General features: G+C 45.9%; 1 protein-coding gene across 1 annotated transcript in view; it reads right to left on the reverse strand.

The window, feature by feature from the left end:
- TCF7L1 (transcription factor 7 like 1) overlaps positions 1 to 16,818 on the reverse strand; it is a 150,932-nt gene extending 134,114 nt beyond the window's left edge. The window contains exons 1-3 of the mRNA XM_069495184.1: positions 16,573 to 16,818; positions 16,426 to 16,489; positions 16,073 to 16,200 (exon numbers count right to left, since the gene is read on the reverse strand). Coding sequence (XP_069351285.1) covers positions 16,073 to 16,200; positions 16,426 to 16,489; positions 16,573 to 16,818 — 438 coding nt within the window. The remainder of the gene's footprint in view (positions 1 to 16,072; positions 16,201 to 16,425; positions 16,490 to 16,572) is intronic.
- Positions 16,819 to 17,046: the final 228 nt, after the last annotated feature.

The raw sequence follows: 17,046 nt of genomic DNA on the forward strand, positions 1-17,046 counted from the left end.
GCTTATGTACAACCTCATTTAATCTCAGCAACTAAAAGGGAGGTCCTAGGAATACATCAAAACATGGGCTCAGCCTCAGTATTCAGTGGAGATCTGTTATCCCACTTCTGTTTCAATCTTCAGAAGGCCTGAACTTCTGCCTGATCAGTGATCATGTGATCACATAGGTGACCAACATATCTAATTAGTGCAATAACGTGAGACATAAGGAAATGAAGCATGCTGTTGGATCTGCTGTTATTATCTGAGCATGCACTTTCAAAAATAGGTAAGCATTGTACATGTAACTTGAGTGAAAATCTCCTTATAAGCTTTATCTGTTGAAATGCTATCAAGTTGGTAGAAATACTTGTGTAAATTTTTTATTGAAAGAATAAAATAAGCATGAAGGATATTAATTTTATGTAGAAAACAATTATGTACAATTATACAGTTATTAAATAAAAACAGGCAATTGTTTAACAGCATTACTAATATTGAGTACATTAAAAAAGAGAATATATTCTTCTAGAGCAAATAAATGCTTATGAAATGTTTTTAGATTATAATAGCTATATTATAATATTCTACTTCTAATCTCTACCGAATTGCTTGGTTCACTCATAACATTAAACAGAATAACTTTTAGTAGCTGTAGACGCACCCTCAGTGTTCAGACAATGGTCTCTAAATAACCTTTATCACTAAAGAGAGTCGGAGTTCCTTCTAGAAATGGCCAGCTCCAGGTGTGGGATAAGAAAGTCTAAGAGGGGCCTGGAACATCCTGCCATACCTGTAAGCAGGGAAGCATCAAAGACCACCAGGATTGTGTCAAAAAGATTCAGGAGCCAACCTGAAGAGGCTCCAGCTCGCTGAGATGGAACAATTTGAGTCTTAGAAAGGATAATAATTGCAAACGGATTGAAAGATAGTAAGTAGATTTAAATCCATTTCGTATTAATATTTTTTAAAAAACACTTCACTGGTCACCTTCACAAGATGATAAGAAACCACCTGGAAACCGGTAAATTAAGAGAACGAATCAAGCATTTAAACTGCTTTTCCCATATGATCTAGAGCAGGGTCAGCAAACTTTTTCTGTAAAGGGCCAGATAGTAAATCTTTCAGTTCTGTGGGCCACATATGGCTTCAATCACATCTACTCAGCCTGGTGGTACAAAAGCAGCCCTAAAGAATATGCAAATACATGAGCATGGCTGTGTTCTAATAAAACTTTACAAAATCAAGTGGCAGATTGGATTTAGCCTATAGACCTTAGTCTGCTGGCCTTTGATCTAAGTTAACTAACAAGTTCTCTTTTTAAAGATATTACAGTTCACAGATGAAGAAGGAATGATACAAAGAGACTCTCATCATTTTGAAACTGGCAATGAAGTAAAGGATGTGGGTGTTGATCATGAGCAGCTGCTGGTATCACAGAGCGGCAACCAGACCCTAAGCGTCTCTGACGGAAGGACAACATCTATGAAGCCATCTTGCAAAAAGAAGTTGAAAAAGTGGGTGGCGGAGGGAAAGCGGGGGAAGGAAGAGGGAGGGAGGGACACTTTGAAGCTGGATCAAGAATCTATATGTAATAATTTTCAAGAACTACAGGGGATAGAGAAACATGTTAAAAGATATCACGGGGTTGCATTTAACAAAATCCAGACTGTGAGAAACTCCACAGAAGTCATCAAGATAAAAACCTAAAAACCTAGCTAAGAAGTTACTCATATCCCATGAAGAATGCAGAGCAGAATATCAACCTTGCTATCTCAACATTTCACAAGGTTGAAATGCTCCAAAATGATAGACTATAATTTTTTGATAAATCACCTTTGATCCAGACATAATGAAGACTATAACAACCGTGAAAAGAAAAAAAACTGTTATTTTTTTAAAACGAGAGACCCCAAAATATCTTGTACCTTCACCTTATTTAGTATTCACAAATTATGCTTTATAGCTGCGGTCCCCAAGTCCAGGGCTGCAGATGGGTACTGGTCTGTGGTCTGTTAGGACCCAGGCTGCACAGCAGGAGGTGAGCAGCAGCAGGTTATGGCTGCTCCCCATCGCTCACATCAGCGCCTGAGCTCCACCTCCTGTCAGATCAGCGGTGGCATCAGATTTTCATAGGGGCACAAACCTACTGTAAACTGCACATGCGAGGGATCTAGAGAATCTAGATCATTATGAGAATCTAATGCCTGATAATCTGAGGTGGAGCTGAGGTGACGATGCTAGTGCTGGGGAGCAGCTGCAAATACAGATTATCATTAGCAGAGAGGTTGGATTGCACAATAAATGTAATGTGCTTGAACCATCCCGAAACCATTCCCTGTGGTCTGTGGAAAAACTGTCCATGAAACTGGTCCCTGGAGCCAAAAGGGTTGGGGACTACTGCTCTACAGTGTCACAGAAATAATCTAACAACTTAAGAAACTATTGTTCTTGCGCTACAATGTCAAATTTTTTTAATGTGGCAACTGCCACAGTAATAACTGTTTCTAGCAAGAATCATCAATGGCTACGAAAACTAGTGGGTGAAGGTTTGAGGAGAAATGAGATATTTACACAGTCTCAAAGTATCTCCCATAAGATACTTCATAATTACAAAGAAGAAAAATAGTGACTTTCTTGGAGAAACCTGGCAGACATGACTTTAACCAAGTGATGAAAATTAATATCACCTATATATAATGGGAGAAGATGGTGCTCTGAGGATGGTGTTCCTGAGGAGATGCATCACCTGTGCAGTATTCCTGCCCAAAACCTACTCATGAGGAAACACCAGAAAAAAACAAAAGCCAAGGTCCTAATACAAAACAAATGGCTTGTAATCATCAAAGAGTCAAGAACATGAGAGGCAGGCTGAAGAACAATTCTAACTGAAGGAGACTAAGCAACAACTAAATGTAACGTGTGATTTTGGACTCATTCTGGGCCAAATATTTTTTTAAATGTTTTTCTTTGCTACAAAAATCATTAGTAAGACAATTGGCAAAATTTGTATAGTTCTGTAGATGAGACAATAGTACTATCTCTGTTAATTTCCTGATTTTGTAATTACACTGTGGTGAATGTTCTTGTTTTTAGGACACATCTTGTCCCTTCAGCTTACACAGTATTCACAAATATGCTATATAGTGTGAACAGAAGCAATCTAGCAACTTGAGAAATTATGCCCCTTAAGTAAGAGGGTACTGTGTCTACACCTTTCTCTCTAATAGCTCAGAAATATGTTACAGAAAGAAAGAAGGATAATATGGAGGAAAGTATATGGGAATTTTTTGTACTATTTTTGCATCTTTTCTGTGTCTGAAATTATCCCAACATTTAGTTAAAATTAATTTATATAATTTATATTTACATATTATATTGCTTGCATATATTCCACAAATAAATTTTTTTTTTTTTTTTTGAGACAGAGTCTCACTCTGTTGCCCAGACTAGAGTGCTGTGGCGTCAGCCTAGCTCACAGCAACCTCAAACTCCTGGGCTCAAGCGATCCTCCTGCCTCAGCCTCCCAGGTAGCTGGGACTACAGGCATGCGCCACCACGGCCGGCTAATTTTTTTTTTCTGTATATATTTTTAGTTGTCCAGCTAATTTCTTTCTATTTTTAGTAGAGACGGGGGTCTCATTCTTGCTCAGGCTAGTCTCGAACTCCTGACCTTGAGCGATCCACCCGCCTCGGCCTCCCAGAGTGCCAGGATTACAGGCCTGAGACACCGTGCCCAGCCTTCCACATATAAATTTTAACTTATGTATAAAGTTAAAATGTATGTGTGTGTATATATATACATATATATACACATACCATCCTGTTGGTAGCTATTTGATTAAGAACTCACACAAACAGGCAATTATGTTACAGTGATACGTAAGTCTTTGCAAAGGGAATTGACAACAATGTAAAATCAAAACCTGTACTAAATACTGAAGCCGATGTACTAAATACTTTTATTTATGCATTTCTAGCTTCTCTCCTGACTATACAATTTAATCATTTCCTACAAAAGATATTTTAAAATACTGCAAGAAATATCCACTTGTTAAAATATTGGTTAAAAATTTTGGCCACTGGCTGGACACAGTGGCTCACGCCTGTAATCCTAGCACCCTCGGAGGCCAAGGCAGGAGGACTGTTTGAGCTCAGGAGTTTGAGCCCAGCCTAAGCAAGAATAAGACCCTGTCTCTACCAAAAAGAAAAAAAAAAAAAAATTAAAAAAAAAATTGGCCACTAAATAGCTTAATAAAGCTGTAATAATACTGTAAATTATTTTGATAACATTTCTCATTTCCTTTTCTATCCTAAAGATTCATTCTATGATGCTAATATTTCATTTTAGCCTTGGACTAATCCTAATTTTAAAACTCAGTCCATGCAGCTAAAATGTTAACCTAGTGCTCCTCAAAGTACTGCCATTATCCCCATTTTGCCAGAGGGGGTCCTGGGGCACAGAGCCAGTTCATGATCAGGGTGGGATCCGATGCCCACCCCCATCACACTGCTTCCCGGAGGGACAAGGGGTGGCCTGCCAGTGGAGTATTCTCCACCCCCGAAGCCTTGAGGTCTTCTCCACACAAGTCTCTCTCCTCTCTTTCAGTGCAGGGTCCAAGGAACTGCTTATCACAAGGCTCTGTCAGACTCCACTGACTCTCACCATCCCCGCTCCTTCCTGCACTACTCTCCTCAGGACAGTCTGGGAACACCCTTGCAAAGATGACCCATTTCTACCAGTGCCTCGGCACCTTAAACATCAGTTCCTCACTCTCCCTGACTAGCATTTTATAACGGAAAAGCATACGTTGTCTGGGTGCAGTAACTCATACCTGCAATCCTAACACTTTGGGAGGCTGAGACAGGAGGATCACTTAAGACCAGGAGTTTGAGGGTGTAGTGAGCTATGATGACACCACTGCACTCCAGGCTGGGCAACAGAAAAAGACCTTGTCTCAGAAAAACAAAAAACAAAGCTTATGTTGTAAAACAGAACTACAAACTGTTTTCATCTCATATATGCTAATACTCCTATGTTATCTCTCCCCATGCATCTCACCTAGAAAATAGTGTAAATACATATACCATTAATAATTAAAAACTACAGGTGGTCCCTGACTTATGACAATTTGACTTACAATCTTTTCACTCTGTGATGGGTTTATCAGGACATAACTCTAAGTCAATGAGCATCTGCCTATCCAATTTACATTAATACGTATAACAACACTCATACATGTACAAGAAAGTGGGTATGGATAGGAGTAGGAAGTAGGCAACAGACTAAGTCAACAGATGTATATAATTATTATACATGATATTTAAGGAACCAAGTTTACCACCTCAAGATGTCAGAAGAAAAACACAAGAGGATTTGGAGGAGAAACAATAGATTAAATGGAGCTGCAGAGCACAGAGAAGGGAAGAAAGATTAAGACAGAAATTAATACCATCTCTGAGACTGTAAATAGACCAAGCTATGAAGGCTCTGACTCCACCCCAGGCACTAAAAGTGCCTCCTAAGTGAAAGGAATGGAGATGCCACAGAAAAGAATGTATGCAGAGGGAGACGTTACCCATCCTTTACTTGAACACACTATTTCTTTGAATCTTGCTCCAAACGGTATTTTCACATAAGTTTAGCTGTCAACTTTTACTGGAGAGAAATTGCAGCCTCATGGAACGAAAGCCCCCACAGCTGGAATGCTGGCTCTACCACCTTCACCAGAAGGTGAGAGCCAGAATAAGCCCCTCGCTTATTCTCAATGTCTCAGCTTCCTCAAGGATAAAACAGAGATTATAATATCAAATGCACAGGGGTGGGAACAGTTATAATAGTATCATACAGTGCCCTGGAACACTAAAGATGCCTACAGGGCTATTTTTAATATTGGTATTACTATTTAAATATCCATGCTGTCAACATTCAACAAATGAGGCACTTATCATGGGCCAGGTGTTATATTTGAGATAAAGAAGTCTTTTGAGGTGCATCGTCTCTGAAGCACTGCTCACTGTGGACTTCCCTGCGTGGGAGAAAGGACACAGCCCCAGTGAGTGCGGCTGAGCCCTAGTCCTGTTTCCATCACTCATAATTGTTTGCTCTTGGGCAGCTCAACAATCCCCTGAGCTTGTGCTTCTCACCTTTGGGGTGGGCTGAATGGTTACTCCCAGCTCTGAGGGCTAGAGGACACTCATGCAGGGCTTGATAAGAAGCTCAGGGAGGAACATCCAACCCACCCCTAGGAGGTATGTCTTACAAATCCAGCTGATTTTTGTGACCCTGATATATCCTTTTTTGGAATTTATGGAGGGGAGTGTAGTCCCAACCATCACAAATCACTACTGCCAACAAATCTGGACTTGTAAATTGACCCACTTTTCATACCACTCGTTCCTACTTCTTCTGTTTTCCTTCTTCATCATCAATCAGATCCATCTGTTTCTTAATCATAGCTACCATCTCTCATATTTACACCTTTCTGTTTTCGTCACACATTCTCCATAGACATTCCTACAAATAATGGCCCCATTCACTTTATGAGGTCTAAGATATTTATCTCACTAAGATCCAGTGCTTCGGAACACCCAGGTCTCTAGGAGGGCTTAGCTAGGACTCCAAGTGACTCCCCAACTTCTATTTACCACATTCAGAAGCCCCTCTTATTAATCTTTCCACCATGCTGTTATTTTTAGAAAGGACCACTTGGAAGATAATTTGGGAAGTACAGAATTTCATGATTTTTAATTTCAAACCATTTTAAACACACACACACACACACACACAGAGAGAGAAAGGGGGATGGGAGAGAAGACTAACACCTCTGCAATTCCCAAAATAACTGTCTGTGTAAATGTTCACTATTTCTTTAATAGTCAGTCAATGCTAAAATAGTCTTTTATAGATGATTGGGACTGATTTTTCACTTGTAGAGAACTTAAATCAACAAACTTATAAAATATTTTATAAAATGAACCATAAGGGAACAATATTTGCACACTTGGTTCACCAGAGCTTGGTTTGTTAACCAAACTATGTTGTAATCCAAATTGCAGGGGTAGTGAGTTTACTCCTCCGCTGTTCTTCCACACCAAAGATTTGCTGTGTATTCTTCCAACCTTCACCGATTTCAAAAAGGAAAAAAATCCCCAACTTCCAAGCAGGTCAGCTGTTAGTAGGTAACCCCCTTTTCCCCAGATGGTGAAGCTCCTGGGGCAGCCCACTAAAGATTCACTCCTCTGGAGCACAGCCCTGGAGGAACAACTTCAACTGCAGCCACTCACTGACTTCTACAACTGTTTATTCGGGAAGGTACATTCCCAGGTACAATTTGTAAAGTTGGAACAAATCTACCCACTGTTCACCCCAACTGATAACTCACACCAGGATTTCTGAACTGGGAAACAAAGGTCAGCTGCCTTCTCCAGAGGGAGGAGGTGCTAGTTATATCAGGCATGAGTATAAAGTCCCTAAGGTAGACTGGGATGACCTAGACTTTGGACTCACAACCAAGTTCAAATCTTGGTGCTGTCAATCACTAGTCGTGCAACCTTGTACAAGATACTTGACCTCTACAAGACTATTTGCATAGCAGCAAAATGGGAACAACGAGTATCTACTTCTTAGCAAGTCAGAAGCTATGAAAAATACTAAGGTTTTAGTAGCCATTGCCAAGTGTTTTCCAAATGGGGTGGAGCTATTTACATCCTTCAAGAACAGCCAAAAAGAGCTGTCATTTTATTAAATACTACACATTTGCCAGCATTGAAAAGTGTTATGAAGACAAATTCATAACGTTAATTTGATGGCCCAAAAATGATTCTTATATTAATTAGCACGTTTGACCCCCTGGGAGGTTGAACATAGTTTCACATACTTGCAGCCATTTATAGTTTGTTCTTTTGTGAATTTTATGTTTATTTTCTACAATTAGGGTGAACACATGGAGTCTTGTTCTTTCTCTTGAATAGCAATGAAAACACATTTCCAAAATTGCTAGAACAGTTTGAGAGTGTGAGCATGAGTTTGTTTCCTATCCTGAGGTCTCCAGGTAACTAGTTTAATACCCTTGATCATTTCCACAAAAGGGCCATGTTAGGAAAACATTTTTATGATTTTATTTTCAAACTTTGAAGTGTACTTGCCAATTAAAATGTTCATTTTCCCATGAAAATCTGCAGATTACACATACAATGAGACAGAAAGATTTAGGATTTTGAAATTTTTTTAGAACCTCAAAGATATCTGCCAATTGAGGTAACTCAGAGCACCTCCAATACCCTGTGAGCCTGGGAAAGAAACTGTAGGGTGCCCCGGGGGTCGTCCACTGGGCAGCACATTCAGCACAGAGGAAAAGGCCAAATCCCCTCCACTCCCCTCAGTGCCAAATGCCAAGGCTGTGGAAACTGCATTTATTTTATTGTTCACTAAATCTAATCCAGTTTGGGAAAAGATAATACAAAACACACGATACATTAAAACCTCCTGCAAAAATAAATCAGATTAGCCCATCAGGGGCAGTTTTCTACATGCTCTTAAGTGATCCTTCCTTCCCTGTCCCCAATTATTTATCACACCCCAATATCTGCCCCTAACTGAAAACAAGTTGTATTTTGATTCTCATCTCTATCCCCCTTCAAAATCAGCCAGCTCCAGGCAATAAAGAGAGAAAATTTTCCCAGATGTGTCATCTTTCAATCAATGCACGAGTGTTTTATTATTTAACATGTAGCTGAAAGGTTCCCAATATTTTGGGCTTTATGATGGGGTGGAGAGGAAGGGCCTGTAGTATCCCTGCTGCTGACACAATTCCAGGCCCCTCACCCAGGCCAACCTGGCCTTGGTGTTCCTGAAAATATCAAAAAGCCATCTGGCCCTCCAATGCACACTCCCCTCCATTTCCGCCATCTCCACCTCTGCATTTTCCGACATCCTCATCTTCAACTCTTGAGCTGGTCTGTAAAATTGGGAGGACAATGCCTACTGTGGAGCAGCCCCCATTGATGAAGGAAGAAGCCTGCCTGCTTTCTGAAGCCTCCTCTCCGTCCTCTCGTCTCTCCCACTCATCTTCAAGCCCAGCCCACTGCCCTCCAGACAAGTTCCCACCCCAGCATCCTGAATAGACTTCCTCCCAAGCCTGTGGCTCCTCCCTTCCCTCTTCTTTCTACAGACAGGCTTCTTAAATGTGTTGTCTAGAGTCCGGTTGTCCAATACCTTTCTGGTGCCAGTAGGCAGTAGTGGAAAGCGGAAGGAACACCGGGGTAGAGGGAGGAGGCTGCTTGCAATTCTGGTCTGGGGTTGTGGGGGAGGGGGAGGCACTTGGCACTCCTACTGGGGAGCACTGAGCTAGTGTCTCTCCTCCCCACCTTTATCACCACACCACTTGCCTAGAACACTAGTCTCTGTGGGCACCAATAGCTTCCCAACTGCTAAATTCTAAAAGCTCTTTGACTCCTCCATCTGCTAGTCCCTTCTCTCTCTGTGGCATCTGACACCGATGACCACCCCACCCCCTTTCTTGGTCTCCAGCTCCCATGATGTCTCACCCCTCAGGTCTCCTACCTTGCCAACTGCTCCCTTCCATGCCCCTCCGATGACTTCCTTCCCAGAAGCATCCCCTCCCCTTCTTCCCTTGCTCCTTCCTATCACCCAGTTTCAACGACTCCTTCACATCCCTTCACACCCAATGTGTCTCCAGTGAAACCAAGGGATTCCTGCAATGAGCGCCTCTCGAGACTGTGTGGGCTGTTACTGCCCATACATTCAGTGAGCATCTGTCCGGCACTGGGAAGGCAGAGACAGAAGGCCAGGGCCCCACCTGCAGAAATCATTCCCTAGGTTGCCTGGGCTCGGACACTAGGAGTTAACTGTGTCATCAGCCACTTTCTGCCCCTGCCTCTCCTCTCCCTACACAAGTGCAGCCAAGCATCCCAGTCTCTCCCACCCTACCCTTCCTTTCCACTCTGATATGCTGAACCCTTTTTTACCTCACCCCTGGCTCCTGTGAGTCTAACTGTTCTAGCTCCTTCCAGGTTCTCCCCCTCTAATCCACCATTACCTTTCTAGGTACATGGATGAATCACATCACTTCCCAGCATAACTTTTGATGGTTCTCTGCTGCCTCTTAAAGGAGACCAGATCCCTTTCCTGGCATTCTAGGCCTCCCATTCCCTGAACTCTTATCCTTCCAGGCAAATGGAACCAAATAAGCTGCATTGTCCTAAGTAGCCCTGAACTTCTTCCTCCACGTCTTTGTTCTCCCTACGCTGGCTCCCACCTCAAGATGGGAGTAAAAGGGGACTTCTACTTTTCATTCTAAATACTTCTGTACTAAGGTTTTTGTTTTTGTTTTTATAATTAACAAGAATGACCTGACTTAAAGAATGACTGAGTTTCAGGGACTAGTTTAAAGACACCTCCTCGACCTGACTTTCTGGATCATCCCAGACCAAAGCAATTTTTCTGAATTTCTCTTTATTCTGAAAATGCTTTTTCAGACTTTATTGCCTCTTAAAATAGTGCTATTACAGTGCTAACACTATTTGTTTCTAACTCGATTTTTAAATCCTTTACAACAGTGGTCCCCAACCTTTTTGGCACCAGGAACCGGTTTCATGGAAGACAATTTTTCCACAGGCCGGGGTAGGGGAGTGGGATGTCACGGGTGAGTGTGGGGGTGGGGAGCTCAGGCGGTGATGCACAGCCTGTTGCAGACGTTTCCTAATAGGCCATCTGAACCCAGCGCAACCCAGGGGTTGGGAACCAGCCCAAGGGTTGGGGACAGCAGCTTTAGGGCAAAGGCTGGGTCTTATCTCATCTTTTTTTTTTTTTAAAGAGACAGGGTCTCATGCTGTTGCCTAGGATGGAGTACAGTGGCCCCTGATCATAGCTCACTGCTGCCTCCAAACTCCTGGGCTCAAACGATCCTCCTGCCTCAGCCTTCAAGTAGCCGGGACTATAGGCACACACCACCATGCTTAGCTAATTTTTAAAATTTTTTTAGAGATGGGATCTCGCTATGTTGCCCAGGCTGGTCTTGAACTCGTGGTCTCAAGCGATCCTCCCGCTTTCCCAAAGTGCTGGGATTATAGGTAGGCGCCACAGTGTCAGGCCCCTAACTCAAAAAACTTGGTTTTTTTTGAGACAGAGTCTCCATTCTATCATCCAGGCTAGAGCACAGTGGCATCATACCTCATTGCAATCTCAAACTCCTGGGCTCAAGTAATTCTCCTGCCTCAGCCTCCCAAGTAGCTGGCATCACAGTGCACACCACTACGATCAGCTTATTTTATCTATTTTTTGTAAAGATGGGGTCTCACTCTTGCTCAGGATGATGGTCTTCAACTCCTGGCCTGAAGTGATCCTCCCGCCTCCTGCGTCGGCCTCCCAGAGTGCTAGGATTACAGGCTTGAGCCACCTCCCAGCCTCAATTTTTAAATGCCTCAGGGCAAAGGCTGGGTCGTATCTCATCTTACCTCCCATAGTCCTTTAGCCACTGCCCAGGACAGGTACTCAATAAACACTAGCTGAAGAAGTCAAGGAGCTAGGAATTAATTTTAAGGATACAAATCTAAATTTCCCCAGTTCAGCAAGTAAAAATTGTTCATAATTGGAATATAAGTAGAGCTTTACCATTATAGAAGGTTTTCCAGTGGGTTAATCATTTAAATTCTTTTTTATTCCCCAATTCTTCTTGTATCATTGCAGGTCACTGTAAAGGCTGGCGCACTCTTTGTTAGATGTGTGTACTGTGCATGCGCTAACCTACTTTCTCCTTCAGAATCCCTAGATGTGAGATCAATGAAGAATGAGACCAAACTATAACTTTCCAAACTTATAAAAAATTAAATCAGATATTCCCTGCCAGGTCTACCCATCCAAAGAAAAAAGAATGACAGGGTTCAAGTCTCTCTACAATTTGTCACCAATGTCACCCCAGCAATCCAAGTGCCAAAACTTCAGCAACACAGGCAGGGCCCTTTCAAAAGCTCACTCCATGTGAAAAGCCCTCATTAAACTCTGAGTTATATTTAGAAAAAAAAAAATGGAACAGAAGTTATATTTAGATGAAATGGCTTAAAAGAATTTTACCAAAAGCAGCATGTTTATACTGATCATCCAAAAGAAAAGGTTTCCTTAGCTTTTACATACAACTCCTAAAAACAGACAACCTCTTTATATGTATACAAAGATTTCTGCTTGGGTTCCTTTGTGTCTGGAAGAACAGGGGCACCCAAGATACTGGCAAGACTGCCCATGGGAAGCTGCAGGATACAAAAGACTTAAAGATGAGCATAAAACAATTTTACACAGAAATTTGAGTTGAGATAGTCTGTGAAAGGTGCGAACAACTTGTGCTTGAGCTGGACAAAAGTAGCTCTTAAATTTACAAACTGCAGGCTGGGTGCAGTGGCTCATGCCTATAGTCTGAGCTACTTGGGAGGCTGAGCAGAAGGATCGCTTGAGGCCAGGAGTTCAAGACCAGCCTGAGCAACATAGTGAGACCCCATCTCTACAAAAAAATGTTTTAAAAATTAGCTAGGTATGAAGGTGCATAACTATAGTCTCAGCTACTTGGGAGGCTGAGGCAGGAGGATCGCTTGAGACTAGGAGTTCAGGGCCACAGCAAGCTATTATCATGCCACTACACTTTAGCCTGGGCAACAGAACAAGACCCCACCTCTAAAAAAAAAAAAAATTATAAATTGGACACAAACACCACAGGCTCCCTCAGCAATACTACCTAGAAGTGTTCATTTCCAAAATGTCATTAGCTCTCATACCATGGTCACAGCCAAACAACTCTTTATCACTTTGTAGCTAGCTTGCCGAACCACATTCAACATATTCTTTTTGGCCCTTCTTTGTCTTAAACTATTTTTGACATCTACCTTCTAAAGTGTTGGCTTACATTTTCCTAACAAAATTCTATTCAACAGCACTGAGGTGGTTTAGTAAACCTGTGAAGCCTTTTCGGGTATGAATGTCTAATTTCAGGGTGACTAGTAAAATAGTGAAAAATGGTTTGTGGCAGTTATTCCTCTCTTCATAGGCCACAGGGTCCCAGGGGCTCCATACAAGAAGCAATCGGAGCTCAGAGGCTTGGCACACATCCCATGTTAAGGGGACCTCTTCTCTAAAGAGCCTCAGGAAGAGGCCACTTCCCAGCATTCCAGCCAAACCAGAGTGGAGGTCAAAGGTGATGCTGCATGGGGAGAGACAGCCAGGCTGTGGAACTGGCCAGCCCCCAGTTGTCCCAGCAGGAATTATGCCAGTGAGTAAGGGTGTTGAGGCCTGCTGCCTGCCATCCTCCTAGGGTCCATTAACACCCTGAAAACAGTCCTGCCAATCCCTACGTTTGTTTCTGGCTTGGTATTTGCAGAAAGTGTTAGAGCTGCAAAGAACTGGGGTCATCTAATTTTGTGCTCCTTATAGGACTTGGCAGCAAAGCCTAAGGTTGTGCAATTTAGAGGTGAAACCAAAAAAGACCTAAGATATCAGAAAGAGAGAACAGAGCATATATTCCAGGCACCTTCCCCTCCAACTCATCAGCTACCTCCCTCCTCCTCTGCCGCCCCAAATCTATCTACATTCATTTGACCAGGATGGGAAACCAACAGAGGGCTACTTTGTCTGCATTTACCTATAGTGAGAATTTCAGTAATTATATTAGTATTATATAATCATCCAAAGAAAAATCATCATCTTAACTGTATAGGTCAGACAATCAAGTGCTTAAGTGTTTCCTCACTTGCTTTCCTTACTGGTCACAATGCCCAAGGATAGGGTCAAATTAGGTTTTACTATGCAGACCTAACTGCAGGAAATGTCCCCAGAACTTTGTAAACAACCAAGCAGGCCTCACACAGCAATAGGCACCTGAGAGACACTGAAACGCTGGGGGTAAATGAACTAACTTCTGTTAAGGGCAATTCACCGGGGAGACGAGATGTAGGTATGGCAGTGGGATGAGATATACTATGTCCCCAAGAGAACGGGTGTCCTGGGAAGCTCAAAAGGAGGATGGTAACCTGGGCCAGGGTTAGGAACAGCTGCAGGGATGAACAGGGAGTCAGAGGCATGCAGAGGGGAAAGGTCGGCTTCCTCAAGGAGGGCTCCCAAATCCCACCCAGGCCTGGATTTAGTAATCGGGAATCCCCAGTATCAGTAAGAATCATCCTTTGGAAGTTCTTAGGCAAAAAGAACAAGTAAGATGGCAGAAGGAAGGAAGGAGGGTAGGAAGGAGGGGACACAAACAAAATCTGTCTGACTTGGGCTCCTGAGGGGAGGGGGCAGCAGAGCCTGGAAGAAACAAAACGCCCTATGGAGAAATGCCTGTGTGAAGGAATAGCCCGCTTGATGGAGAAACAGTCATATTTGGGACATTTCTAGTGACTTTACTGCACCAGGACCTGGCTCAGGGCTGACACAAAGACGCTAATACCTCCCAGACTCCTCTCTCCAGACATCCTAATGGTACATGGAAAAATGGGACTGCAGTGGCATAACTGTTCCCACACACAAAGTTAGAGGAACCCCACCAAAACTTTCAGAACTAAGCTACATCTTCCAGCATGGAAGGGAGTCGGAGGAAACCTAAATAAATTCTCTGCAGCTTGCTTCACACAACTTTGACTCATACCTTTTCATCTTTTAATATTCACGAGAAAAAGCAACAGCCATAGACCCCTATCCAGCTTTCACTGCAAAAGTGACACTTACATTCAGGACTTCCTGGGGTGTTCCAGTCCAGCAGGGGCCAAAGCTGCAGGGCCTCCCTCCTACACAGGGCGAAGCTGTGAGGTCTGCATGGTCCTCCTCTCTTCTCCCTCGGTCACAGCCTCCCCCACCAACTCCCACCCCCTACCTAGTGAAGGGATTGTGCCCACAGAACCGACAGTGGAGGCCGAGGCTCTCCACCCACCGCCGCTGTGCAATGACAGGAGGAACGGCCCATTCAGCCCTTCAGTTATCATTATTTTAGGGCAGCTTTAGCATAAGTGGGTTTGCTCCTCTCACTCCTAAGGGAGCAACATTTCCTGCCCACTTCCCAACCCCTCTTCTAGAGCGAACTGGCGAGCACCGGGAAGCTGGGCGGGAAGCGAAGAACAACTACGGTGCACGGTGCGGTGCGCGTGGCGCCCAAGCAGCTGCACGCAAGAGCCTGGCACACAGTAGGTAGGCTCTCCCCCACGATCTGCCATCGGGCCCAGCACCGAGCAGGGAGTCTGGGAGTGGGGTGGTGGCTCAAGGGACACAAAGACCTCGCCAGCCCTGGGCTGCGCCCCTCACGACGCGGGGGGGCAGGAGTTTAGAGCCTGCGAGGGGGCGAAGGAATCCGCCCTCATTTGCACGTCGTCTGGGGCCCGGTCAATTTGCTTAATCACCGCTCTAAATGCCAGCGCACAGCACACAATGCGCGCCCATTAACAGGTTTAAAGTGTCGCAGCGCTTGCTTTAAATGAGAAAAGCAGGCGACAAAAGGGGGGAAAAAGCCAAGTTCCTCAACTTGAAGAATGCCTCGGTCGCCCTCGAAAGCGAGTTTAAAATCCGGAGCTAGCTCCGCAGAAAAGCTGAGGCCCCTGTCCGAGGGCTAGGGGTGGGGAGGCGGGTTGTGAAGAACCCGCCACGAATACTGGGTTTCTTAAGAACCAGCTTGCAGCCGCCCGCTGAACTCGGAGTCGGAGGGCAACGTCGCCAACCCAGCTCCCCCAGCCCCTTGCCCAATTGCCAGGGAAAGCTGACCGACTTCCAAGTAGGAAAGCAAGACACCCCCACCCCCCGCCAAAGTAGGCACAGATCCAAGTTCTCCTTTGGTGCAAGCAAAGTTTTGAGGCCAAGGAAGATCCCAGAGGTGAACTCCAAAACCTCAACCCGCAAAAGGGGAGAGGTTAAAGGAACTTTACTTTCATCCAGGCACTAGCCGGCGCAGCCTCACACTCTGCCGCCAGAGAGTGGTTCAACTCCGCAAACAAGTTCTGCCCAGGATCGGCGAAGGCGGCCCCATCCCCCACTCCATGGCCGAGCCCGGGGGCGCATCCCGCGGGCCGCGGCCTCCCACCCGCCCCGGCGCGCCCGACGGGCACTCACGGTGCGCGCTCCTCCAGGGGACAGGGGTCCGTTGGAGAGGTACGGGCTGCTCAGGTCCGGGATCATCAGGAAGGGGTACCCAGGATAGGGGGGCCCCTTAAAGAACGCGCCGTCCTGGGGCCTTCTCACTGCGAACAAGACCAAGGCGGGGTGAGGCCCGGACCCCGGGGACAGCACCGCGGCAGGAGACTTGAGGCAGGGCCAGGGTCGCGAACGTGCCCCGCGGCGGCTGCCGCTGAGAGGAGCAAAGGACAGGGGATCGGCCACGGGCGAGGGGAAACCGTGGGCCGCCTGGGAGGAGGTGCGGAGTGCAGCGGAGCTCTGGAGTGGGGACTGTCCCGGCGGGCACATACCTTCGGCGAAGTAGTCCCGCGGCTTCTGGAAGGCGTCCCGGGCGGGCTGCGGGCGCCTCTCCGCCTGCGGAGGAGACACAAAGGCGAGAGCGGGTGAGCGGGCGCGGGGCCGGGATCCCACGGGGCTGGCCGCGGGAGACTCCTTACCTCCGAGTCCGAGCTGCTGCTCTGGTTCTCCGACTCGTTGACCAGGGACGACTTCACCTCGTCCAGGTCCCGCTGCGCCGAAGCGCTGTCGCTGCTCGGCTCCTGCTCCTCGCCCCCCTCGTCCTGGAAGGGGATCAGCTCGTCGTTCGCCCCGAGGTCGTCCCCTCCGCCGGCCGCCCCGGCGCCCGAGCCGCTGCCTCCCCCGCCGCCGCCGCCGCCGCCACCGCCGCCGCCGAGCTGGGGCATGGTGGGGCCGCGGGCAGGGGCCGCCGCTCTCGGAGCCCCTCGCCGCCCGCGCCCTGCCCGGCCCGGCCCGGCGCCCCTCCCTCCCGTTCGCCGGCCCCCCGCTCCGCTCGCCGCCGCCGCAGCAACAAAGTTTGACAGGGCGTGGCCCCGCGGGAAGCGGCCCGGCGCGGCCCGGCCGGGGCGGCTCGGCTCGGGCCCCTCCGGCAGCGCCGACCGCAGGGCTCCCCA

This window comes from Eulemur rufifrons, chromosome 19, assembly GCF_041146395.1.
Source record: "Eulemur rufifrons isolate Redbay chromosome 19, OSU_ERuf_1, whole genome shotgun sequence".
Lineage (NCBI taxonomy): Eukaryota > Metazoa > Chordata > Mammalia > Primates > Lemuridae > Eulemur > Eulemur rufifrons.